At 52.6% G+C, this 27,319-nt stretch overlaps 2 protein-coding genes across 2 annotated transcripts; both read left to right on the top strand.

The window, feature by feature from the left end:
* Positions 1-551: 551 nt before the first annotated feature.
* On the top strand, positions 552-5,852 carry phpt1 (phosphohistidine phosphatase 1). The gene is given in 5 exon segments (XM_055659742.1): positions 552-724; positions 840-918; positions 920-1,013; positions 1,479-1,603; positions 5,265-5,852. Coding segments are annotated over 5 exon segments (564 nt in total). The 3' UTR covers positions 5,358-5,852.
* On the top strand, positions 5,359-27,303 carry mamdc4 (MAM domain containing 4). Its single transcript, XM_055659741.1, has 15 exons — positions 5,359-5,429; positions 12,867-12,955; positions 16,369-16,500; positions 17,868-18,002; positions 19,081-19,208; positions 19,678-19,895; positions 21,300-21,436; positions 22,872-22,996; positions 23,649-23,739; positions 23,902-24,045; positions 24,427-24,558; positions 25,311-25,438; positions 25,872-25,989; positions 26,724-26,902; positions 27,194-27,303. The coding sequence occupies exons 1-15, from the start codon at positions 5,359-5,361 to the stop codon at positions 27,242-27,244; spliced, it is 1,878 nt and encodes a 625-aa protein (XP_055515716.1). The 3' UTR covers positions 27,245-27,303.
* The last annotated feature ends 16 nt before the right edge of the window (positions 27,304-27,319 follow it).

Here is a 27,319-nt window from a genome sequence, read left to right as displayed (position 1 = left end):
CTCTATGCTCGTTCTTTCTTGCCCATGGAGTAGACCGGTGTATAGTCTGCACACACAGGTTCCAGTGGGGAGATGCAGAGAGACTTGATGGAACATAAGCAATGGAGTTAAATAAATTACCAACACTCCATAGATTTATAACTATTAAATAACTTAAATACCTTCATCCACCTAAGATGATAATAAACACGTTAAAGAGTTTAGACACCAAGTGCTGGAGTAACTCAGCGGGACAGGCAGCATCTCTGAAGAGAAGGAGTGGGTGACATTTCGGGGTCTCGACCCAAATGTTGTATCTATCTTCGGTTTAAGCCTGAATCTGCAGTTCTTTAGTAAACAAGTTAAAGAGTTTGTTCACCATCCTGCAGATAAACAAGACAAACCCTTGCTCTCCCACAGACTTGTGATTAGCCGTCACTTAATGCATGGATACAATCTAAATACTTCACCGGCCACGTTGTATAAGGAGGTGGCTGTTGGTCTAGGAGCAGAATAAGGCCATTCGGCCCATCAAGTCTACGCTGCCATTCAATGGGGAGAGTTGGCGTCAAATGACCGGGGACGCGCACGTTGGACTGGGGCTGGCGGGGCCGCGCATGCTGACGCAGGACCGGGCGGGGCCGCGCGCGCTGACGCAGGACCGGGCGGGGACGCGCACGCTGACGCAGGACCGGGCGGTGACGCGCACGCTGACGCAGGACCGGGCGGGGACGCGCACGCTGACGCGGGGCCGCGCACGCTGACGCAGGACCGGGCGGGGACGCGCACGCTGACGCAGGAAGATGGCGGGGGACGCGCACCCTGACGCAGGACGACCCGGGCCGCGCACGCTGACGCAGGACCGGGTCGGGCCGCGCACGCCGGCCCCAGAGATGGCGGCGGCGGTTGGCGCGGGTTCCCGCGGTTGTGATCGACCCGAACGGGCGTCTTCAAATACATTCTGATCCGGGTCGGGCAGGACGGTGGCCCCGAGATAGACGTGGTGGGGGGGTGGGCGTCCGCCGATTACCATGGTAACCGGGTGGGGAGGGTGGGGTGGGGAGGTGAGGGAGACGGGGGAGTGTGGGGGAGGGAGTGAGGGAGTGGGCGGGGTGGGGAGTGAGGGGGAGGAGTGGGAGGAGGGGTGAGGGAGGGAGTGAGGGGGGGAGGGGAGTGAGGGGGGAGTGAGGGGTGGGGGGTGGGGGGGAGGGAGTGAGGGGAGAGGGAGTGAGGGAGGGAGGGAGGAGGGAGCGGAGTGAGGGGGGGAGGAGGGGGGTGGGGGTGGGTGGGGGGGGGGGGGGGGTGAGGGGAGTGAGGGGAGGGGTGGGGGGGGGGTGGGGGTGGGGAGTGAGGGGGTGGGGAGGGAGAGGGGAGGGAGGGGATAGTGAGGGAGGGGGGATACTGTGACGGGCCTTGTGATTAGTATTAGGCATGTTTTCGGTGTACTGGGTGATCAGATATCCTTATTGCTGAAGTAGTTGTATTTCTTCCTGTCACAGCTGATATCTACGACCAGGTGTCGGCAGAGATTGAGCAGCAAGGTCTGTACTGTGAGTGCCAGGGTGGGGGCCGCATCAGGCACGATAAGCAAGAGAAGAATATACACGTGTACGGATACTCCATGGTGAGTGTGGGCTGTAACTGATGCTGAACCGGTCCAAATATACTGGGATGGCTCTGACTCGATCTCCGGCAAGTGTGTCCAGCCTCGTTCACCCCCATCCCACCGCCATGCAGCTGTTGTGCCCCATCCTCAACATGCATGACTAGCAGGTTTGATCGCAACAGGGCCTTGGTGAAATCAGACAGGCTCCTCTCTTCACAGTGGAGCACTCTTGCTAGGAGGTGGTGCTGTTCATGGGAAGAATCTTCTGGAAGTTTCTGAAGTCTCTATGGGCCAGAGGATAACACGGGGCCGCACACACTGCCCTTGCATAAACCATCAGAGCATTTCACCTTTCTCCTCTTTAGCCTTTTGCCCTAATTAACAGCTGAGGAATGGCAGGGACATCTCGTCTGTGTGGAGCTTCCTGTGAAGGTGTGTTGTGACAGATTGCTCAGTCTGGTAAGAGTAATGCTGTTGGTATTTAGCAGAATGAGGAGGGACCTCATTGTGTGAATGTGTCCACAAGTGGGAGAATCTAGAACCATGGGGACCAGCCTCAGAATAAAAGGATATGCATTTAGAAAGATGCGGATAAATGCCATTGCCACACACGGCTGTGGAGGCCAAATCATCGAGTATTTCTAAAGCAAAGATTGACAGGTTTGTGATAAGTGGCAGCGTTATAAGGAACAGGAGTAGAATTAGGCCATTCGGCCATTCAAGTCTACTCTGACATTCAATCATGGCTAATCTATCTCTCCCTCCTAACCCCATTCTCCTGCCTTCTCCCCATAACCCCTGACACCTGCACTAATGAAGAATCTATCTCTGCCTTAAAATATCCACTGACTTGGCCTCCACAGCCTTCTGTGGAAAAGTATTCCACAGTTTCCCCACCCTCTAACTAAAGACATTTCTCCTCATCTCCTTCCTAAAAAAAACTTTAATTCTGAGGCTGTGACCTCTAGCCCCAGATTCTCACTCTAGTGGAAACATCCTCTCCACATCCACTCTATCTAAGCCTTTCACTATTCTGTATGTTTCAATGAGGTCCCCCCTCATTCTTCTAAACTCCAGCGAGTACATGCCCAGTGCCAACGAATGCTCATCATAGGTTAACCTACTCATTCCAGAGATCACTCTTGTAAACTGGCTCTGGACCTTCTCCAGAGCCAGCACATCTTTCCTCGGATATGGTGCCCAAACTGTGATGACACTGTGGTGGTGTGCCTGATCTCCGATAATGATGAGAAGGCCTAACCGGGAGGAGGTGGCTGATCTGGCCCTCTGGTATCAGGACAACAGCCTCCTCTTGAATGTCACAAAAACTAAGGAGCTGATTGTGGACTTTAGAAGGGCTCAACATCCGAGGACGTACACGCCACTGGAGATAAATGGGACCACTGTGGACAGGGTGAGCTGCTTTAAATACCTGGGGGTCCACATCACAGAGGATCTGACATGGACAACACACACTGCCGCACTGGTGAGTAAGGCAAGGCAGCGCCTTTATCACCTCAGGCAGCTGAGGAAATCAGAGTCTCTCTGAGGATCCTTCAGTGCTTCTACTCTGGGGCTGTGGAAAGCATCTTGTCCGGCAATATCACAATCTGGTTTGGGAACAGCTCTGCCCAGGACAGGAAGGCTCTGCAGAGAGTAGTGCGTTTGGCCGAACGCACTATGGGAACTACAGTCTCCCCCCTGCAGGACCTATACACCAGGAGGTGCAGATCCAGAGCCAGCAACATTATGGGGAACTCCCACCACCCCAGCAACGGACTGTTCCAGCTGCTACGGTCAGGCAAACGCCTCCGCTGTCATGCTGTGAAAACAGAGAGGATGAGACGGAGTTTCTTCCCACAGGCCATCAGGACTGTAAACTCTTATCTCACCAGGGACTAATTTACTGTTGTGTTGTGTCTTTAAAAAAAAAATTCTAACATGTAAATACTGATTCTGTTCTGTAGATTTTGCACAATCCGCAGGCATTGCCACTTTCATTTCACTGCACATCTTGTATGTGTATGTGACAAATAAAGTTGACTTGACTTGAAAATTGCTCACAATATTCTAAATGCGGCCTTACCAGTGCTTTATAGAGCCTCAACATTGCATCCCTGTTTTTGTATACAAGCCCTCTTGAAATAAATGCTACCATTGAGTTTTCCGATTCGACTTGCAGATTATCTTTTTGGAAATCCTGCACCAGCATCCCAAGTCCCTTTGCACCTCCGATTTCTGGATTCTCTCCTATTTAGAAAATAGTCTACGCCTTTATTCCTACTACCAAAATGCATTCTGCTACACTATATTCCATCTGCCACTTTCTCTGCCCACTCTCAACCTGCTAAGTCTTTCTGCAGAGTCCCTGCTTTCTCTACACTACCTTCCCCTCCACCTATTTTCGTATCATCAGCAAACCGCCACAAAACATTAAATCCCCTCTTCCAAATCATTACCACACAACATGAAGAGCAGCGGCCCCAGCACAGACCCCTGCGGAACTCCAAAGGTTATGGGGAGAAGGCAGGAGAATGGGGTTGAGAGCAGTCACGATTGAATGGCAGAGTAGACTCAATGGGCCAAATGGCCTAATTCTTCTCCTATCACGGACTTATTCTGGTGTAGGTTCAATTAACCCTGAGACAGGAACTAGTCTGAGCATGAATCTTGCAGTGACCTCTCCATCAATCCTGCTAACTGCACAAATCCTCTGAGACTGGCAATAGTAGGTGTGCTCTCACTTCATTGCAACTTGCATCAGAAAATAAAGCCCTATTCTGGTAGCATCAAGTAATTGAACGGGAGAATTGGGATCAGACGTTGCTAAAGACACTAAGCCTGCTGGGCCAATCTAGGCCATGTGTTACTGTGCTTCAGCTCCATTTATCTGCCCTTTTTACCCATAACCAATCATCTGTTTACAAGGACTGCCTCTCCAGCGCTCCCTGATGAAGAGAATGGCAAAGATCCGTGACTTCCTGAAAGAAGAAATTCCTCCTTGAGACGACTTACTTTGACACCACGTCCATTGTTGATTCCCCACTGGGGCAGATGTTTAGCATCTCTCCCGTCAACCCCTCAATAAGGTCAGAAGATCATCCTTCATTTTCCACTGCACTTTGGCAGACCCTGTTCAACCTTTACCCCAAACAGTCATATCCCAGGAATCAACCTGGTGAATCTTTAAACTGCTTCCTTGCAAATACATACCTCCTTAAATGCAGAGATCAAAGCCTCCCCTACTACTACAGCTACACTTTCACCAGTACCCTCTGACTAGGTTTCCCTGTCTCTAAACCCTATCCCGTGTATTAAAGGCTATGCTTTCACCTGCCATGCTCTCCACCAGTTGTTCCTGCATGTTAGTTTTCTGTCTTTAGGGAACAGCGTATCGCGTATCAGTATTCTCAGTCATGCAGCATGGAAACAGGCTCTTCGGCCCTACTGGCCCATGCTGACCAAGGTGCCCCACCTGCCTGTGTTTGGTCCATATCCCTCTGAACCTTTCCATGTATCCTTCTGTGGTCTGTCTCGGCTTATAATCAGATGTTCTCTTGCCCCACAACATAAAGCATCTGGCGTCTCTTTGCTTGCATGCAGTCTGTGCTGTGGGATATCGGCACTTGACCATTTGCTGCCTTTATCCTAGTGACTGCATTTGTTTATTTCCCCACAGGGCTTTGGCCGGGCTAAGCATGAAATAACAACAGAAATCCTGAGGGCCAAGTACCCAGACTACACGGTGACCTGGGCAGACGAGGGCTACTGAGATGGGCAAGGGAACACGCCAACTCTGGCCGGCACAGCTGGGCTACCCTCGCTGGGCCCGAGGCCTCCTGATGTAACAAATCATTTGTCCAGAGTTTTGTTGGACTTGTGCTGCCCATTCAACTGATCATGTCTGCTGTGATCCGTGTTAAACTATCATTGAACCTTCATGGTGAGAGAGGTTCACTTTGTCATCAGCTATGTATTTCTGATCCTCATGCATCTTTATTTCCTCCCCCAACACAGCTCGCTGTGTGTGCCGTACTCATTCACCCACCCAACAAGTTGGAGTTTAACAATGCTCCTTGTGTGTGAAAGATTTAATGGATGATAAAAATCAAAGTGTTTCAGGTGATTCAAAGGCTTAGGAGGGTAAATAGAAACCTCTTGTGATGGCAAGACTGGGTAACTGTAGGATTGGGGATAGCACAAGGGAAAGATGAACTTTCTCCCCTGAAGTTTGCTCACTTGAAATATTAAAACTAAATTTGTTCAACCCCTGGTTAAGTGCATTTGTTATAATCCAGGCAGAAACTAATTGATGGTTCATACACCCAGATGAATGGCCGTCCTCAGTTTCATAACATCAAGAATTGAAACCAATTTCTGAGGATTAGGTTGGCAAGTGTGCCGATTGCCCTAATGCAAGCCTGATCCAATACTCAATGTGATCTTAGCCCTCTGTTCTTGTAATCCTTGATTTACCAATAGTAGAAAGATCTGTTCACACCAGCCTTGGGTGTATTCAATAATTCAGCCTTTACAGCTCACTGCATGAGAGAATTATAAAGATTCACAATGATCTGAATGAAGAAATTGCTCCTCCACCTAAAATGGCAGGAAAGGTACCTCCTTTTTCCAGATTCCCCATGAGGAGAAGCATCCGCTCCACATCTCGTACATTTTAATCGATCGCTCTTGTTTTTGTCAGGTCTCGAGTTGTAGCCCAATCTGCATAAACCTTCATCACCAGACGATCTTTCTGAAATCCATTTAATGAGGCTGCTTTTCAATGCACTACGTCTCACTATGTATAAGGAGACAAATACCATGCGCTGTATTGCCCTTGTGATCCCACCAAGACCACGACTTCTTTGCCTATCCATCCACCAACTGCAAGGACACCAATATCTCTCAGAACAGATATTCTGTTGTCTCCATTCAAACAAAATGGTAAACTTGCATTTCCCCACATTTTTCTTTCACAGTTCTCTCCAGCTACATGGTTAATATACATTGGACCACTTGACTGCTTGATTCTATTGCTTTTCTCAATACCCTGCCAGCATTTTACCCAAACTGATGTTGGGTTTACTACATTATTGAAACATAGAAACATAGAAATTAGGTGCAGGAGTAGGCCATTCGGCCCTTCGAGCCTGCACCGCCATTCAATATGATCATGGCTGATCATCCAACTCAGTATCCCGTACCTGCCTTCTCTCCATACCCCCTGATCCCCTTAGCCACAAGGGCCACATCTAACTCCTTCTTAAATATAGCCAATGAACTGGCCTCAACTACCCTCTGTGGCAGAGAGTTCCAGAGATTCACCACTCTCTGTGTGAAAAAAGTTCTTCTCATCTCGGTTTTAATAAACTTACAGAATAGTGAAAGGTATGGATAGAGTGGATGTGGAGAGGATGTTTCCACTAATAATAATATACTTTATTGTCATTATAACTATAACAACATTTCAGGCGCACTGCCCGAGCAGAGCTCCAACGTAACAAATAATAATGACAATGGAAACAGCAAAAGCAGCACGAAAAACTGCCACTAGTGGGAGAGTCTAGGACCAGAGGTCACAGCCTCAGAATCAAAGGACGTTCCTTTAGGAAGGAGATGAGGAGGAAATTCTGTAGTCAGAGGGTGGTGAAACTGAGGGATTCTTTGACACAGAAGGCTGTGCAGGCCTTCAATGGATATTTTTAATGCAGGGATAGATAGATTTTTGATTAGTATAGGTGTCAGAGGTTATGGGGAGAAGGCAGGAAAATGGGGTTAGGCGGGAGAGATAGATCAGTCACGATTGAATGGCAGAGTAGACCTATGGCCTAATTCTGCTCCTATCACTTTTGACCATATGAGTGAACTGAGCATGTAGCCAGGGTGGTGTGGGTCTCTGATGATGCTAGCTGCTATTGAGGCAGCAACTTCTGTAAATCCATTTGAAGGTGGGGAGGTCAGTGCCCATCATCGACTGGGCAATGTTCACCACTTTTTGCAGTTATCTTCACTCCTTGGCGAACAAGTTGCTGAACCAGGCCGTAACACTATTAATATGAGCTCTACCCCCTCCCGTTTTCGTTTAGTCATTTTATGCTGCGTTTTATTAAACACTCCCAGTCTTCTGGCCTTCACCATAAATTCAATTTGATATTATCCTTAGCATTAGCAATGGAGGCATCATTTTACTTAAGTTTACTTAAAAGAATATTACTTGTTATGAATTAAAACATCTCTGATGCCTATCACTGTTTAGCTCCCCATTTACCATATAATCAATTTCCCAATCCATGTTAGTCAATTCTGCCATCGTAACATGGTTGAAGCCATTAATTTCAGATCTATGTTTTCTCAATCTGCCTGACCCGTTGACTTACTCCAGCACTTTATGTCTCTTTTGGTATAAAATTCTATCATGTTGTATTCACACTCTCTGGAACATCAATGAGATCAATAATTAATCCTGTATGCTCATCAGAGGTTGAGTAGCCTGATCCCTGGTAGGTTCAACAATATATTGTCTTAATAAGCTGTCCTAAATACACTCCACACGTTGTCCTCAAGGCTCCATTTGCCAGTTTGATTTCTCTGATCAATATGAATCAAGAAATTGTTCATGATTATTCTTGCAAGTCTAGCTTTAGTTATACTGAGTCCTATGAAGTAGCCACAACTACTAGATCATGTCCATCAGTGACTTGTTCCACTTAGTGATTCTTATCTCCGCCCAAAGTGAGGCAAATGATCTTCTGACTGCTCTACCCCTGGCTGACTACCAGTTCTGCTCGGATATTAATCCAGAGATTATTACCAGTAGAGTTTTAATTTGGACCCTAACTGTTCACATTCCTTCAGTAGAACCTCTTACTTGCTATTGGTACCATTACACATTAACAATTGGATCTTTGCCTTCCCACCAAGTCCCTCTCCAACACTGAGACTATTCCGCAACTAGTGGGAGGACAGGACTTGTGTTGGTCATGCAATAGATTGGAGTTCAAGGTAAATATTTGAGGAACTTTGTCTCTGTATTGATGAGCAGGGAGGGAGAAAATGACCTCCTGGACACAATCACATGCTTTAGAGTAAATACTTTAGAATTGACACATGGTCAGGCTGGGAGGAAGTGAGTGTGAGTGAGGCAGGTACAGGAATCCAGGAGTTGGTGTGAAGAAATGAGTTTCTTCAAAGCTGGTGGACTAGTGTGAGGCCGATGGGGAAGGTGAGCAAGCTGGCTGTGGCATTGGTGTATGGAATCTATTCAAGTAGAGGAAGCAAGTCATATAATGATCACAGCACATAAGTGGGCCATTTGGCCCATCATGCTTGTTGTGTATCTCTATGGATGGTATAGAGAATGCTGCCATCTGCAATCAGGAGCTGGAGAACCACAGGATCAGTTAGCTACAGCAGCATTTGAGGGATATCTCCACTGGACTTGAGAAAGAGCCGGAGATTCCCATTGTCATTGACCACACAAGGATACGGGTGGGACTTGGAACAAGGTTCTGCTGTGAAAGCTTGAGCATTTGGGGATTAAATTAAAAAGCAGAATCTCTGGATGAATACCTGGGACGGGGGCAATTTGTTCAGGATTATTGGTATCAGGGAAATGAAGGTGTAGCTCAAAGGCCATTGTGTGGGAGAGCTGGGTGTTCATTTGAGGAACACTGCTGTCAGTAATGGAATGGGATGAAGCATCTGGGAGAGCGCTCGAGTGAGTTGGATAACGAGGGAGGTAGAAAAGGCTTTAAGATGAACTAGATCCAAGTGGGAACCTAAAGAGAACAAAGGGGGAGCAATGCAAGAAATGGATTGGGGTAAGAATAACCAAATTGTATCGGGCATACAGGTGTAAATGGCACCACCATAGCCAGACCCAACATTAACATATTTAATTATCATTTTATTGTGTGTTGATAGGGAGGGTTGTGGTTTTATTTTGATGGTGGTAACGTATATTTTACAGCCTTAGCTTTTGCTGACAATGATTGAGACAGTGCTGGAACAACTCAGTGGGTCAGGCAGCATCTGTGGAGAAACTGGGCGGGAAGTACTGAGCCGAGCTCCTACTCGCACGAGGGGCTGAATGGCCTCCTCCTCCTCCTCCCTCTAGCGTGCTACAGGGTGAAGGAACGGTGAGGTGGCAGGTGTCTAGTTTTACAACAATTTCAACTCGGTGACCCCGTGTGTTTATCAGCAATTACAGCATTACTTCATAGCACCAAACTCACTCCTAATGAAGCTCGCTGTCAGTAGACTGTGCTTTAGGATTAAGCTAGCGTAGAGAATGCATTCATTCCTTCTGATTACACAGATATTTTGGAGTTTGCTGTGGAATCCAGGGGCTGACAACAATTGTTAAACCCCCACATCCATGTGACGGGCAGTGAATGGGGAAAGGGCTGGTCATCCAGGGAGAGTCGAGAGGGAAAGCCATGTAGTGCGTTCAATAATCGCTGCCATAACTGTGATTAAACATGAGCTATAAATGGGTTGGGGTAAGAATAACCAAATTGTATCAAGGGCATACGTGTAAATGGCACCACCATAACCAATGGGAGCTGCAGAGACCCGGCGTGGCTTAAACAGTCTCAGGACTTACCATCACCCGCCGGGGCTTTAACATCGGAGCCCCAGTTCGCCTCGACACTGCAGTTGGACTGCTGGACCACGGGAGAAGGAACAAAGGGAAGAGATAAAGACTTTACCTTCCATCACAGTGAGGAGATGTTGGAGACTCATTGTGATGGATGTTTATTTAAACTGTGTTAAGTGTGGGTCTTGGATTGTTTTGTAATGTAAAAAACTGTAGAAATGATATTTCGTTCAAACCTAGGTTTGAATGACAATAAATTGCATTCTATCCTAAAAGTCTAAGAAGGCAAGAACTTGGAGCAGGAGGAGGCCATTCAGCCCCTCTGCTAGCTCCACTAGTCAGTAATGGCTGAGCTTTAATCTCCCACTGAATCCAAAAATGTATCCCTCTTCTAAGTGGCTAAACACACAATATGTCATAAACCCTTTAAGCTGTAAGATGTATCTTTTCTTGAACAGAAATTCTTAAAAAGGCTGAGATGTTATTTCCATTAATGACCCGCCCTGTGATATGTGTACAAGGACACCCAGATCCTTCTGAAAACCAGCACCATTTAATTCAGAAACATTCTGCTTTTATGTTTGTTGCCTGATATTTTCCACATTCTGCTCCTGCCATTCTTTTAGCCTCTCTAGTTCCATGAAGCATAGAATCCAACTCTGTGTTGCAGTTGTACAAAGGCTGTAGTGGATCACCTGCACAGAGTTCCAATCAGCTCACTGCAGGGAGGGTATGTGGAGCTGGGGCTAGTAGAGTCTACTAGTGGAGCTGGAGATAGTAGAGTCTACTAGTGGAGCTGGAGATAGTAGAGTCTACTGGTGGAGCTGGAGATAGTAGAGTCTACTGGTGGAGATAGTGGAGATAGTAGAGTCTACTGGTGGAGATAGGAGTCTACTAGTGGAGATAGTAGAGTCTACTGGTGGAGATAGTAGAGTCTACTGGTGGAGATAGTAGAGTCTACTGGTGGAGATAGTAGAGTCTACTAGTGGAGATAGTAGAGTCTACTGGTGGAGATAGTAGAGTCTACTGGTGGAGATAGTAGAGTCTACTAGTGGAGATAGTAGAGTCTACTGGTGGGGATAGTAGAGTCTACTGGTGGAGATAGTAGAGTCTACTGGTGGAGATAGTGGAGTCTACTGGTGGAGATAGTGGAGTCTACTGGTGGAGATAGTAGAGTCTACTGGTGGAGATAGTAGAGTCTACTGGTGGAGATAGTAGAGTCTACTGGTGGTGCTGGAGATAGTAGAGTCTACTGGTGGAGATAGTAGAGTCTACTAGTGGAGATAGTAGAGTCTACTAGTGGAGATAGTAGAGTCTACTAGTGGAGATAGTAGAGTCTACTGGTGGAGATAGTAGAGTCTACTGGTGGAGCTGGGGCTAGTAGAGTCTACTGGTGGAGATAGTAGAGTCTACTAGTGGAGATAGTAGAGTCTACTGGTGGAGATAGTGGAGTCTACTGGTGGAGATAGTAGAGTCTACTGGTGGAGATAGTAGAGTCTACTGGTGGAGATAGTGGAGTCTACTGGTGGAGATAGTAGAGTCTACTGGTGGAGATAGTAGAGTCTACTGGTGGAGATAGTAGAGTCTACTGGTGGAGATAGTAGAGTCTACTGGTGGAGATAGTAGAGTCTACTGGTGGAGATAGTGGAGTCTACTGGTGGAGATAGTAGAGTCTACTGGTGGAGATAGTAGAGTCTACTGGTGGAGATAGTAGAGTCTACTGGTGGAGATAGTAGAGTCTACTAGTGGAGATAGTAGAGTCTACTGGTGGAGATAGTAGAGTCTACTAGTGGAGATAGTAGAGTCTACTGGTGGAGATAGTAGAGTCTACTAGTGGAGATAGTAGAGTCTACTGGTGGAGATAGTGGAGTCTACTATTCAATTCAATTCAACTTTAATGTCATCGCACAAATACAAGTGGAGATAGTAGAGTCTACTAGTGGAGATAGTAGAGTCCACTAGTGGAGATAGTAGAGTCTACTGGTGGAGCTGGAGATAGTAGAGTCCACTAGTGGAGATAGTAGAGTCCACTAGTGGAGCTGGGGAAACTTTTTCACCCAGAGAGATGTGAATTCCCTGCCATAGAGGGCAGTGGAGGCCAAATCACTGGATGGATTTAAGAGAGAGTTAGATAGAGCTTTAGGGGCTAGTGGTATCAAGGGATATGGGGAGAAGGCAGACATGGGTTATTGATTGGGGACGATCAGCCATGATCACAATGAATGGCGGTGCAGGCTCGAAGGGCCGAATGGCCTACCTCTGCACCTATTTTCTATGTTTTTATGAAGGGCCGAATGGCTGACTCCTGCATCTATTTTCTGTTTCTATGAGTTGGATTGGAATTGGCATTTACAAAGGAACAAAAATTGTCATGGAGCATTTTTTTGAAAAGAGTCAACTATTTATTCAGCATTAGTTCACCTGTCGCTGGATGTGTCTGGTCATTTTGACCCTAGCCACAGGCAATCAGCCACACAGGCCATGCCAAGCATCAGTGTGGTTGGTCCTCATTGTAGGCAGCACTGCGTTCCAATGCACCAATGATATTCCTACGACACCTCCGTGGATTCCTCCTTGGCTGAAGGTTGCAAGAGTGTACTGCAGGGGTGCAACTCTGCACTGGCACCTTGCTTCAAACCCTGACCCATATGCACTGAACTTCATTGTCCACGGTCCCCACAGGCATCCTGAGCTGACAAAACGTGCAATGAAAATGCTGCTGTCCTTCACACTAGAGTCTGTTGTACCAGGGCATAGTGCCAGGCCTTCAGGTACCAGGGAACCCCCCCCCCCCCCCCCCCGACAGTAGTGACCACGTGCCCCATCTACAGGCCGTGGGCACTCTGCCTCCAGTCAGTGGTGGCCACAAATGCCTCTGGTACCAGGGCCATGGACATCATGCCCCCTACCTGTAATGGCCACAGGTGTCAGATGGTCCAGTACAGGTGCCTCAGCTGCAGGACCAGGGTCATGGGCACAGGGCTGTTTGTCACTGCTGTGTGTCCTGGTTCTGTGCTGAGCCTTGCTGATCACGCATCTCCCAGGTTATCTCCTGTTTTACAACTAAACTTTGGCCAGCCATCCCCAACACAATGTTTACAAGATATCAAGGAGAGATAAAGCAGCATGTTGTAAATCCTCATGTCAAAGACCAATACTACATCTTGTACTGCTCAAAGATTGGCAGCTCTCTGGGAGGCGCCAGAGGAACTTGGTTCACACACATACACGCACACATGCCCCCACACACATACACGCACACATGCCCCCACACACATACATGCACACATGCCCCCACACACATACATGCACACATGCCCCCACACACATACACGCACACATGCCCCCACACACATACACGCACACATGTCCCCACACACATACACGCACACATGCCCCCACACACATACACGCACACATGCACACCACCACACACATACACGCACACATGCCCCCACACATACATGCACACATGCCCCCACACACATACACGCACACATGTCCCCACACACATACACGCACACATGTCCCCACACACATACATGCACACATGCCCCCACACACATACACGCACACATGGCCCCCACACACATACACGCACACATGTCCCCACACACATACATGCACACATGCCCCCACACACATACATGCACACATGGCCCCCCACACACACATACACGCACACATGTCCCCACACACATACATGCACACATACACATGCACACACACATACATGCACACATGCCCCCACACACATACATGCACACATACACATGCACACACACATACATGCACACATGTCCCCACACACATACATGCACACATGCCCCCACACACATACACGCACACATGTCCCCACACACGTGTACGCACACATGCCCCCACACATACATGCACACATGCCCCCACACACGTGTACGCACACATGCCCCCACACACATACACGCACACATGCCCCCACACACATACACGCACACATGCCCCCACACACGTGTACGCACACATGCCACCCACACACATACACGCACACACATGCCCCCACACACATACACGCACACATGCCCCCACACACGTGTACGCACACATGCCCCCACACACGTGTATGCACACATGCCACACACACACATACATGCACACATGCCCCCACACTCGTGTACGCACACATGCCCCCACACGTGTAAGCACACATGCCCCCACGCACACATGCTACCCACACACGTATACACACACATGCCCCCACACACATACACGCACACATGCCCCCACATGGGTTGCTGGGTTGAAGTTCCTGAACCCCCTCCTGTGGGAATGCTTTCATCAGCGGAACGGCAGCGTTTCAAGGCAGCAGCTCACCGCCGCATCAGCAGTGATTGGGGATGGGTAATAAATCTTGGCCTTGACACTAGATGTTGAAAAATGTACAAAGATTATTTTAAAAAACTGTCATAGATTAAGCAAAGCAATGCAGTTGAGGTTAAAGTTACTGCAGGTGTTGATAAAAACCAAGCTGACAGTGAAATAGGGGGTGTTAAAGATGATTAAAGTTCACCCTTTATCAAAGTGCATTCCGTTCCCTGCTTGCTTTGAGACGCAGTCATTACACAGCAAGAGCTTCCCCATGTCTCTCTGCAATCGTCTGTTACTGCTGCTACTCCCATGTCGTCTCTGGGGTGAGTTCTTGCTCATTTTTAACCCGTCTTTCCTTTTGCTGGGTTTAGGAATGGTCTAGAACGCTAGAATTCTTTAATTTGTTACGTACTCGACAAGGACTTGAATAGTGTGTGTGTTGTGTTATTTGAACAACACCAATTGTAGAGTGATATAATGGAGGTGTTTAAAGGTGTCAAGCGTCTTTTCCAGCTCCAAGGTCTGGGATGATGGTGGATTAAGTGTCAGGATTTTGTACCAGAAGACGGGGAAGAGCTGAGGCTAGTTGGTTACTGAAACAGATCGCATCAACAATGTGACTGTGACAGGGTGGGTGGATAAAACTGAGGGTGAAGCCACTGGGAAAACGCAATGAGAAGGGTTTGCCTGTCTGGGAGGTGAATGACAATCTATCTGAAACCTTCAGTGTAACCCCCAGCCATGTTTAGTGATCTTACTTTGCCAGCATCACCACATACAACCTCCCACTCACTCCACAATGTTTTTACAATGGAGCGGCTGGGCTTGTATTCTCTGGAATTTAGGATGAGAGGGAATCTTAGTGAAACATATAAGACTATTAAGGGTTTGGACACGCTAGAGGCAGGAAACATGTTCCCGATTTTGGGGGAGTCCAGAACCAGGGGCCACAGTTTAAGAATATGGGGTCGGCCATTTAGAACGGAGATGAGGAAACACTTTTTCACCCAGAGAGTTGTGAATCTGTGGAATTCTCTGCCTCAGAGGGCGGTGGAGGCCGATTCTCTGGATGCTTTCTAGAGAGAGTTAGATAGAGCTCTTAAATATAGCGGAGTCAAGGGATATAGATGACTGGCCTGAACTTCTTGGTAACTTCTACACTTCATCTACACTTGCCAGAAAACACGGTGGTGCAGCGGGTGGAGCTGCTGCCTCACAGCGCCAGAGACCCGGGTTTGATCCCGACTACGGGTCCTGTCTGTGCGGAGTTTGCACATTTCTCCCCATGGCCACCTGGGTCTTTTCCGTGTGTTCCAATTTCCTCCCACACTCCAAAGACGTGCGGGTTTTTTAGGTTAATTGGCTTCTGTAAATTGTGTTAGGGTACGGGGTGATCGCCGTTCAGCGCAGACTCGATGGGCCGAATGGCAGTGGGTGGTGAGGGGACAGTGAGGAATGTAGATAGGGATGGGCAGTGAGATAAGGAGGAGTGGACATCAGCAGTAAATTAGCTAACAGGGCAATCATGCTTTTATTGGGCCTGATTTTACACTAAAGGTAGTCTTGATGGTTTCTCCATCTACTGTCAGACCAGAACATTGTACAGAGTGTACATTGGTGAGTGTGTACACTGGGGAGAGTGTACATTGGTGAGTGTGTAAGTGTGTACACTGGTGAGTGTGTACACGGGAATATACGCTCTGGGAGAGTGTGTACACTGGTGAGTGTGTACACGGGAATATACGCTCTGGGAGAGTGTGTACACTGATGAGCGTGTACACACTGGGAGTACTGACACTACACTTATTGTGGGCTAAAGCTGTCTGTTTTCTTGCAGCAATCTCCTGCAATTTTGAAGTAGATTTGTGTGAATGGGAAGTAAATGGAGCGCTGGGTCCCAACTGGACGGTGGGCAGCGGGAACACAACAGACCAGGCCCCAATGTACGATCACACTATTAACGTGAGAGGTAAGGGCACCCCAGTGGTAAACACTTTCCCACTGAGACCAAATACACCTGCACCTTCCACATGTGAAATCACCAACAGTTAAATGATATAATCAGAGTCATGTGTCCGGGCGCAGAGTGATCATAGTGTGACAGAATTCCATGTTCAATTACAGAAATACAACGTAATGGCCTAACGTACAGGGTGAGTGTGTACACAGGAGTGGGTGTGTACACTGGGGTGTGTGTGTACACTGGGGTGTGTGTGTGTACACTGGGACTGGGGTGTGTGTGTGTACACTGGGGTGAGTGTGTGTACACGGGTGTGTGTGTGTGTACACTGGGGTGTGTGTGTGTACACTGGGGTGAGTGTGTGTACACGGGTGTGTGTGTACACTGGGTGTGTGTGTACACTGGGGGGGGGGGTGTACACTGGGGTGTGAGTGTGTACACTGGGGGGTGTGAGTGTGTGTGTACACTGGGGTGTGTGTGTGTACACTGGGGTGTGTGTGTGTACACTGGGGTGTGTGTGTGTGTACACTGGGGTGTGTGTGTGTGTACACTGGGGTGTATGTGTGAGTGTACACTGGGGTGTGTGTGTACACTGGGGTGTGTGTGTACACTGGGGTGAGTGTACACTGGGGTGTGTGTGTGTACACTGGGGTGTGTGTGTACACTGTGAGTGTGTACACTGGGGTGTGAGTGTGTACACTGGGGTGTTTGTGAACACTGGGGTGTGAGTGTGTACACTGGGGTGTTTGTGAACACTGGGGTGTGAGTGTGTACACTGGGGTGTTTGTGAACACTGGGGTGTGAGTGTGTACACTGGGTGAGTGTGTGTGTACACTGGGGTGTGTGTGTACACTGGGGATTGGTCAGAGTTGATACAACATTAGAATAAATTGTGGGAAGAACTGGTGTCTGTCATCACTCAGTGGGAATCGTTACTCCAGTGAAAGGCTAAACATTCCTGGCGCAGGCAGCCCATAGGGTAAAATAAAATAAGTCTGCCTGGGACAAAGAAGAACTTATGAACTTAAGGATAAATCCAGACACCCTAATCTTGAATCATAAATAAAGAAGTTCAGTGGAAAGTTACTGAACTCTGGATCACCTTGTAAATAACTGCGTGGCTAACCTTGCTTCGATGCTATCAAACATAATTTAATAATACTGCATGTTTTGAATCAGGAGAGCAGGCTCTTCCTTGACTGTTCTTGCCTGGCAAGTTATTGCAAATAAAGTAGTTACTGTTTGATGGCCACTAGCGTCTCATGTGAATTGTTCCAACAAAATGCCATTGGAGGCTTGTACATTGAACGTGTTCTCACCGTCTCCGTTACGCTGCCGCTCAGCACTCACCCTGCATCTTCCTTTCCTCACCACAGGTCACTACCTGTTCGTGGGTCCGACGTCAGGGAACCACGTTCAGGCCACTGCCGGTCTCATCTCCCGGCTACAGACAGCCTCCGCCTGTCACCAATGCCTAGCCTTCTGGTACTACATGTACGGCCCCAAGGTCGGTAAGTCAGCAGTCAACCCACCAAACACACCTGGAAACAAGCTGGTGTTCATTCACACTGACCCTCACACTGACCTTCACACTGACCCTCACACTGACCCCCCACTGACACTCACACACACACTGACCCTCACACTGACCCCCCACTGACCCTCACACTGACCCTCCACTGACCCTCACACTGACCCCCCACTGCCCCTCACACTGACCCTCACACACACACTGACCCTCACACTGACCCCCCACTGACCCTCACACTGACCCTCACACACACACTGACCCTCACACTGACCCCCCACTGACCCTCACACTGACCCTCACACTGACCTTCACACTGACCCCCCACTGACCCTCACACTGACCCTCACACTGACCTCACACTGACCCTCACACACACACTGACCCTCACACTGACCCTCCACTGACCCTCACACTGACCCCCATTGGGATCGGACTGCTCGGTGCTGTCCCCCTGGGCAGATCTGGGTAGATTGGATGTGCAGAGGATGTTCCCATTAGTGGGAGAGTCTAGGACTAGAGGTCACAGCCTCAAAATTAAAGGACATTCTTTTAGGAAGATGAGGAGAAATTTCTTTAATCAGAGGGTGGTGAATCTGTGGATTTCTATGCCACAGACGGCTGTGGAGGCCAAGTCAGTGGATATATTGAAGGCAGAGACAGATAGATTCTTGAATAGGGCGGGTGTCAGGGGTTGTGGGGAGAAGACAGGAGAATGGGGTTAGGAGGGAGAGATAGATCAGCCATGATTGAATGGCAGAGTAGACTTGATGGGCCGAATGGCCTTACGACCCTGTGCCTGGGCTGGGATGCAGTGACAGAGTGGTCAGTGTGGGTCACTGTGGTCCAGGACCTGGGCGTGTGTGGCCGTCCAAGAAGATGGGGTCAGACGCCCCCTGCGCCCTCTTAGCCACGCCCCTCACTGGCCGCACCCCTGGCCATACCCCCCCCCTCAGTCCCTCCCCCATCCCCTCCCCCCCCTCAGACCCTCCCCCCCCCCCCCCTCCCGCCGATCGGTGTCTCTGGGGGGAGTATCTGTGAGTGAAGCCGTGACCCCACAGGTGACCTGAGGCTGAAGGTGCAGCAGCGTGGCCAGGGGGAGGCGCTGCTGTGGAGCCGAGCGGCCTCGCAGGGCAACGAGTGGAGACGTGGGTACCTGACCATCGCCCCCCAACTCCGATACTTCCAGGTAATGTACCCCGACCCAACCCCACCCTGACCCCCACCCTGACCCCGACCCTGACCCCGACCCCGACCCTGACCCCAACCCCGACCCTGACCCCGACCCTGACCATGACCCCGACCCTGACCCCGACCCCGACCCTGACCCCGACCCTGACCCCAACCCTGACCCCGACCCTGACCATGACCCCGACCCCAACCCCAACCCTGACCCCCAACCCTGACCCCGACCCCAACCACGAACCCAACACTGACCCCCCAGTCCCGACCCTGACCCCAACCCTGACCCCCAACCCTGACCCCAACCCTGACCCCAACCCTGACCCCCAACCCTGACCCCGACCCTGACCCCCAACCGTGACCCCCAACCCTGACCCCGACCCTGACCCCGACTCCCAACCCTGACTCACACACTGACCAGCGTGGCCAGACTCAGTGGTCAGCCCACACTGATGGGCATCTTCTGTTGGTTGCAGCTAATATTTGAAGGGAGCAGGACAGACGGTTGGGGGAGCATTGCCATTGATGACATCAGTGTGGTGGGAGGGAGTTGTGAACCACAGCAGTTCTGCAGCTTTGAAGCCGACTCTTGTTCCTTCACATCGACGGGAGCCCGGACCTGGCAGCGGGAGAGCGGGGACTCAGGGACAAGAACCAAGAACCGGCCGCCCATCGACAGCACCCTGGGGACAGAGCAAGGTCAGCATAACCTTCCCATCCTCACCGCTGCACCACCCTCACAAACAGAGCACACTGGCCTCTCACACTGGGACAGTGCACACACTGGGACACTGTACACACTGGCCTCACACACTGGGACACTGTACGCACTGGGACACTGTACACACTGGGACACTGTACACACTGGCCTCACACACTGTGACACTGCACACACTGGGACACTGTACACACTGGGACAGTGCACACACTGGCCTCACACACTGTGACACTGCACACACTGGGACACTGTACACACTGGGACACTGCACACACTGGCACACTGCATACACTGGCCTCTCACACTGGGACACTGTACACACTGGCCTCACACACTGGGACACTGCACACACTGGGCCACTGCACACACTGGGCCACTGTCCACACTGGGCCACTGTACACACTGGGACACTGCGCACACTGGGACACTGCGCACACTGGGACACTGCGCACACTGGGACAGTGCACACACTGGCCTCGCACACTGGGACACTGCGCACACTGGCCTCACACACTGGGACGCTGCACACACTGGCCTCACACACTGGGACGCTGCACACACTGGGACGCTGCACACACTGGCCTCACACACTGGGACGCTGCACACACTGGGACACTGTACACACTGGGTCAGTGCACACACTGGCCACACACACTGGGACACTGTGCACACTGGGACAGTGCACACACTGGCCTCACACACTGCGACGCTGCACACACTGGCATCACACACTGGGACACTGTACACACTGGCCCCACACACTGCGACGCTGCACACACTGGCCTCACACACTGGGACACTGTACACACTGGCCTCACACACTGCGACGCTGCACACACTGGCCTCAAACACTGGGACACTGTACACACTGGTCTGTGGACACTGCACACAATATATACAAACAAGAAACTGCAGATGTTGGTTTACAAAAAATGGCACAAAGTGCTGGAGTAACTGCTTCAGGACCTGAAATGTCACCTGTCCATGTTCTCCAGAGATGCTGCTTGAGTTACTCCAGCGCAGGGGGTGGTGGGGTAGGAGAGGGGAGGGGGTGGTGGGGTGGGAGGGGAGGGGGTGGTGGGGTGGGAGGGGAGGGGGGTGGTGGGGTAGGAGGGGGAGGGGGCTGTAGCCTCGTCGGGAACCTCTGTGCATGCCGGCCTCAGGCGGTACCATGTCCGTGTGGAGGGGGCAGCACCTCACTGGGGCAGTGTAGAGGGAGAGGGTGGCTCCCTGCTGCTCCCCCACTCCATGCCCTTGGTGGGCCATGGGGGGTTTGGGGGAGGGGGCTAGGGGGGGGGGGGGGGGGGCAGGGCCGGGTCCATTGCCCCGGAGGTCAGGGTTCCCACTGGGCAGACGACTGACCGATGGTATTTGCTGCAGGACACTACATGTTGGCCGACACCAGCCACCGGCCACTCCCCACCAGTCAGCGGCTGCAGCTGGTGTCAGAAACCCAACACCCCCCCTGGACATCGCCTGCCTACAGTTCCGTGTACACACCAGCGCCGACAGCCCAGGTAACCCCCCTCCCCTCCCCCAACCTGAACCCCCCTCCCCCTGCCCCCCCATCCCAGCTGCTCCCACACCAGTGCCGACAGCCCAGGTAACCCCCCTCCCCTCCCCCAACCTGAACCCCCCTCCCCCTGCCCCCCCTTCCCAGCCCCTCCCACACCAGCGCCGACAAGCAAAATGTATTAAAAATCTGACAATCTGCACTTTAACCACATGTGATTTTTTTCTATTACAAATCTCAACTTGTGGAGTACAGAGGCAAACAAATAAATGATGGGTCTTTGTCCCAAACATTATGGAGGGCACTGTATTAACAAGGGAATTAAATGTAACATCTCCAAGTGTACGGATGACACAAAGCAGTGTGAGCTGTGATGAGGACGCTATGAGGCTGCAGAGTGACTGGGATAGGTTGGGTGATGCAGTATAATGTGGATAAATGTGACGTTAGGAAGGCAGATTATTGTCTGAATGGTGTCAGATTAGGAAAAGGGAGGTGCAATGAGACCTGGGTGTGCTTGTACACCAGTCAATGAAAGTAAGCAAGCAGGTACGGTAAGCAGTGAAGAAAGCTAATGGCATGTTGACCTTCATTGTGAGAGGATTTGAGATAAGGCAATTTTGAAGGTTGACGAATAAAACTGATTGATTGATTGATTGATGAGATGTGATCTTATAGAAACATGTAAAATTCTTAAAGGATTCGACAGGGTAGATGCAGGAAACATGTTCCCCATGTTGGGGGAGTCGAGAACCAGGGGTCACAGTTTAGGAATAAAGGGGAGGCCATTTGGGACCGAGATGAGGAAAAACGTTTTCACCCAGACAGTTGTGAATCTGTGGAATTCTCTGCCACAGACGGCAGTGGAGGCCAATTCACTGGATGGTTTCAAGAGGGAGTTAGATTTAGTTATTTGGGCTAAAGGAATCAAGGGGTATGGGGAGAAAGCTGGAACGTGGTATTGATTTTAGATGACCAGCCATGATCATATTGAATGGTGGTGCTGGCTCGAAGGGCCGAGTGGCCTGCTCCTGCAACTGTTTCTCTGTGTTTCCCTGAACCCCCCACTGCCCTTGTCCCCCCCCTCACCCTCCCTATTCCCCCCACCCCCACCACCTGCTGCATGTCCGTGCCCACACCTGTGCCGACAGCCCAGGTAACGGCCTGACCCCCACCCACCTGTCCCCAGGTAACCCCCTGGTCATTCTGCCCCCCCCACCGTGAGTACAGGTTTGAGAAACTAAACCTCCCCCTTATCTGACCCGTCACAGATAAGGTTAGATCAGGTTGAAGCTCCTCCCCCCCCCCCCCCCCCCCCCCCCCCCCCCCGGTACAGACCCCTCCCCCTGTGTACAGACCCCTCCCCCTGTGTACAGACCCCACCCCCTGTGTACAGACCCCTCCCCATATACGGAATGTTCCGGTTCTTGCTCCAACAGGTTCGCTGGACGTCTACATGGAGGAAGACTTGCAGACGAAGCGTCTGGTCTGGACCCTGGACACTGGCCCGCTCCAGACGTGGACCCTGGCCAGAGTGGGGGTGCACACGACACACGACTGGAGGGTAACTGACCGGTAGCGCCACACCGCCCCTCCCCCTCCCCTTCACACGACCCCCATGCATCATGATCTGGCCAGAGTGGGGTGCACATGTCTGGAGGGTAACTGACCGGCACCTCCACCGACTGGGGGTCACTGGGGGCGGGGGTCACTGGGGGCGGGGGTCACTGGGTCACTGGGGGCGGGGGTCACTGGGGGGCGGGGGTCACTGGGGGCGGGGGTCACTGGGGGCGCGGGGGTCACTGGGGCGGGGGTCACTGGGTCACTGGGGGCGGGGGTCACTGGGGGCGGGGGTCACTGGGGGCGGGGGTCACTGGGGCGGGGGTCACTGGGTCACTGGGGGCGGGGGTCACTGGGGGCGGGGGTCACTGGGGGCGGGGGTCACTGGGGCGGGGGTCACTGGGTCACTGGGGGGGGCTGGGGGGGGGGTCACTGGGGGCGGGGGTCACTGGGGGCGGGGGTCACTGGGGCGGGGGTCACTGGGTCACTGGGGGCGGGGGTCACTGGGGGCGGGGGTCACTGGGTCACTGGGGGGCGGGGGTCACTGGGTCACTGGGGGCGGGGGTCACTGGGTCACTGGGGGCGGGGGTCACTGGGGGGGCGGGGCACTGGGTCACTGCCAGTCACCAGTGCTGACCAATACTCTGTCCCTGCAGCTGGTGTTTGAAGCGGCCGGAGGCGGAGCTTCCTCCTCGTACATCGCGATCGACGACCTCGTATTGGAACCCTCGCGGTGTCCGCGTCCGGGTGAGTGACCCCAACCACTGACCCCCACACCCTCCGACCCCCTGACACAGGTGTGGGTGGAGGATGGGTGGGGGGAAGGTGCCAGGTGAGTGGGTGGGGGGATGAATGGATGGGGGATGGGTGGGGAGACACTGGTCAGTGACCCTCCCCCTCTCTCTCCAGGTACCTGTGACTTTGAGGCCGGACTGTGTGGCTGGAGGAACGTTCTGAACGAGATGGACACCGTGGACTGGAACTGGAGCAGCAGCTCGGTGCCCGGTCACTACAAGACTCCGGCCACTGACCACACCCTGGGCACCCCTGAAGGTGGGTGGGCACCCTGCCTCACGCACTGGTCAGTGGCCAAACTCGGGCCGACTCAGCAGAAAAACTGGCAATAAGCAGGTGGGGCTGGCCCACTGTGACCAGGTCAGGGGTCAGTCTGATCGGGTCGGGAGGGGCAGTGGGAGAGTATCTCTCTCCCCATCTCCCCCCCCCTGTTCCCACCTCTCTGGGGGTCAGGCGGGGCACCGGATCCCAGCTCCTTCGTGTGGCCAGTGGCCGGAGGTACACAGTGACCAGTCCGGCGGACACCGTTCCCTCGGCCTGACTGAACAACCTCTGACCGCTGTCGTGGTGTCAGTCGGATGGCGCGGGGTCAAAGGGCACGGGGGTTCTATGTGAATGAAGGACCTCCTCTCTCTACAGGTCACTCTGTGTTTGTGGACATGGCGACGGTCAGCGTCGAAGACACCGCTCGTCTCCTCAGTGAACACCTGCCGCCCACCAAGGGCTCCTGCCTCACCTTCTACTATCGCACCAAGATACCCCAGCAGCTCGGTGAGACCCCCACCCCCCTCCCTCCTCCGCCCTCACACCCTCCACCCTCACCCTCCACCCTCACCCCCTCCCTCCAAGTTGGTCCGGCCGTAGTTGGTCCGGCTGTGGTTTTGGGGCCGCCACGCTGCCCAGTCTGGTTGTGGTCAGCGCTGTCCGGGGTCGAGCCGCCAGCACACAATCCTGACCTCAGTGAATGAGTCGCAGGTTTTGCTCTTGGACCGTTCCCATTTATTCCCATGTGCTCACCTGCCTCGTGATGAGGACTGGTTGGATTTGGACAAATAGTTTGCACCGTAATCCCAGCTCGGACTCCCACTGGTCATCCTGCCCAACACTCCTTTGACCCATCAGCAGATTGGTCACACCACAAGTGACCAGTTTCTTCTCTCCGGCCCTGACCGGCCCCTGTTGGGCTGAATCCGGCTCCAGGCCAATTAATGACCGACCCCCCATTCTGACCCCTAACCCGACCCCGACCCCTCCCACACCATGCGTGGATAGTGCGGTATGTGTGACCCGCGTGGACAGTCCCGTGTGTGACCCGCGTGGACAGTCCCGTGTGTGACCCGCGTGGACAGTCCCGTGTGTGACCCGCGTGAACGGTCCCGCGTGGACGGTCCCGTGTGTGACCCGCGTGGACGGTCCCGTGTGTGACCCGCGTGAACGGTCTCGCGTGGACGGTCCCGTGTGTGACCCGCGTGGACGGTCCCGTGTGTGACCCGCGTCGACAGTCCCGTGTGCTTTGCCTGCAGCGCAAGGGCCACTGAAGTTTTTCCAGTTGGTCGCCGACCAGGAAACGACCCTGTGGGAGGCCAAACATGGAGCGAACGACCAGTGGCGGGGAGTGAACCTAACTGTGGCGAGCGCAGAGTCCTTCCAGGTCAGCACTGGTCACGTCCTTTCACCCCCACCCCACCTCCGGGGGGGCGTGACCCTGAGGAGAGGGGGAGGATAGGGGGTGGGTGGGGAGTGAGGGGTGGGGGGGGGGGAGAGGAGGGGGGGTGGGGGTAGAGGAGGTGGGGAGGGGGTTGGGTGGAGGGGAGGTGCGTGGGGAGTGGGGAGGTGGGGGGGAAGTGGATGGGGGGGAGGTGGAGGAGGTGGGTGGGGGGAGGGGAGGTGCGTGGGTGGGGGGGGGGGGGGGAGGGGGAGGTGGGGGGGGGGGGGGGGGAGGGGGGTGGGTGGGTGGGGGGGAGGGGAGGTGCGTGGGGGGAGGGGAGGTGGGGGGGTGGGTGGGGGGAGGTGGATGGGGGGAGGGGAGGTGCGTGGGTGGATGGGGGGAGGCTGTGTGATGTTGACGGCTGTGTCCCACTCAGGTTGGGTTTCTGGTGATAAAATCGAATGCTAGGGAGACGGGGTACATCGCCATTGACGACGTGGATTACCGGCCTGGCGTCAACTGTTTCGGCGTGAACACGGACCAGGCTGTCGGGGGTACGTGGTGTTTCATCCCATTCCCTCTCCAGCCCAACTCAGGACCAGCGAAGGTCGGCACAAAACGCTGGAGTTACTCGACAGGACAGGCAGAGTCGAGCTGGGGCCGACATTCCCGTCCGCGGACCTCTGGATAGAAGCCTCCTTCACACCTCCTACACATTAGACTTTTGCGCTGTGGTTGGGATGGATGGGAGCGGGGAGGAACAAATTACCTCAAGTTTGCGTTGAGTGAACTGAGTCCTCGCCGTACACCGGGTTTTGTGAGTGGGTGGATCCCAACTTCAGCTCAGCCAACGTCGGTCACGTTATCCGGACAGGAGGCGGGGGACGAGGGGCTGAGGTGAGGCATCGGTGATGCTCTGGAATCCTAGTCTGCCGCCGCCGAGCAGCGGGATCGAGGAGGCAGCGCCCGACCCGGGGAGTAGAGGTGTCAGTTCTTCCAGCGGCGACAGAGGCACTAGTTACTGCGGGCCGTTCACCTGTCGGCCGTTGACCCCTCTCTGGATCCCGGGATCCAAACACTCTCACAAAACGCCAGTGTTCACTCAACGCAAACTTTAGGTCATTTGTTCCTTGCGCCCGCGGAACTCACGAGCCATGGCTTTACCAGTGGTTGTCTGTCTAACTGAAACATCTCTCCCCCACCTCTCACTGTCCCCCCCCCCCCCCCCCCCCCCCCGTCCCCTGTCTGGGGAGTTTGTGCTGACTGGTGTGTGTGTGTGTGATGACAGGTGCGGGCAACACTGCTGGAATCGTTGTTGCTGGGATCCTTCTTGTGCTTCTGCTGATGGGTCTCGCTGTGGCCACAATGTACTGGTACAAAAACAGGAGCGCCGGCTTCGGTCGGAGCCTGAACGAGTTTCGGGCAACCTTCGGCTTTGACAATATCAGCTACCGAAACCGTAACAAGGTACTGTGACAACGGGGCCCGGGGGGGGGGGGGGGGGGGGGGGGTGGAAGGGAGGGTGAGGAGCGAGGGACCAAGCCGTAAGAAGGCGGGGGGGGAGGAGAGGAGAGGATGAAGGGATGGATGAGGGAGGGATGGAGGGAGGGAGGGGTGGTGGAGGGTGGGGTTGGCACGTGGACGTGTGGCTGGGATGTGGTGAGCGGTCGGGGTGCAGGTACACAGACTGAGTCCCAGTGTCCGCTCGCCCCTCTCTGCACCGACTGGAACTGAGCTGCTGTTGTCGGTCACACACAGGACACGGTGCCGGTGGAGACGGTCCGGGGCTTCGGTGTGGCTGATCCATAGTGACCCTCGCTGGAACGATTCATGTCCGCTCTTCAATAAAACATCTCCGTGATAAAGAGTCTGTGCGTCTGAGTC

Source organism: Leucoraja erinacea, chromosome 31 (assembly GCF_028641065.1).
Source record: "Leucoraja erinacea ecotype New England chromosome 31, Leri_hhj_1, whole genome shotgun sequence".
Lineage (NCBI taxonomy): Eukaryota > Metazoa > Chordata > Chondrichthyes > Rajiformes > Rajidae > Leucoraja > Leucoraja erinaceus.
The sequence above is the reverse complement of the archived record's forward strand: the minus strand, read 5'-3'. Positions and strand labels throughout refer to the sequence as shown.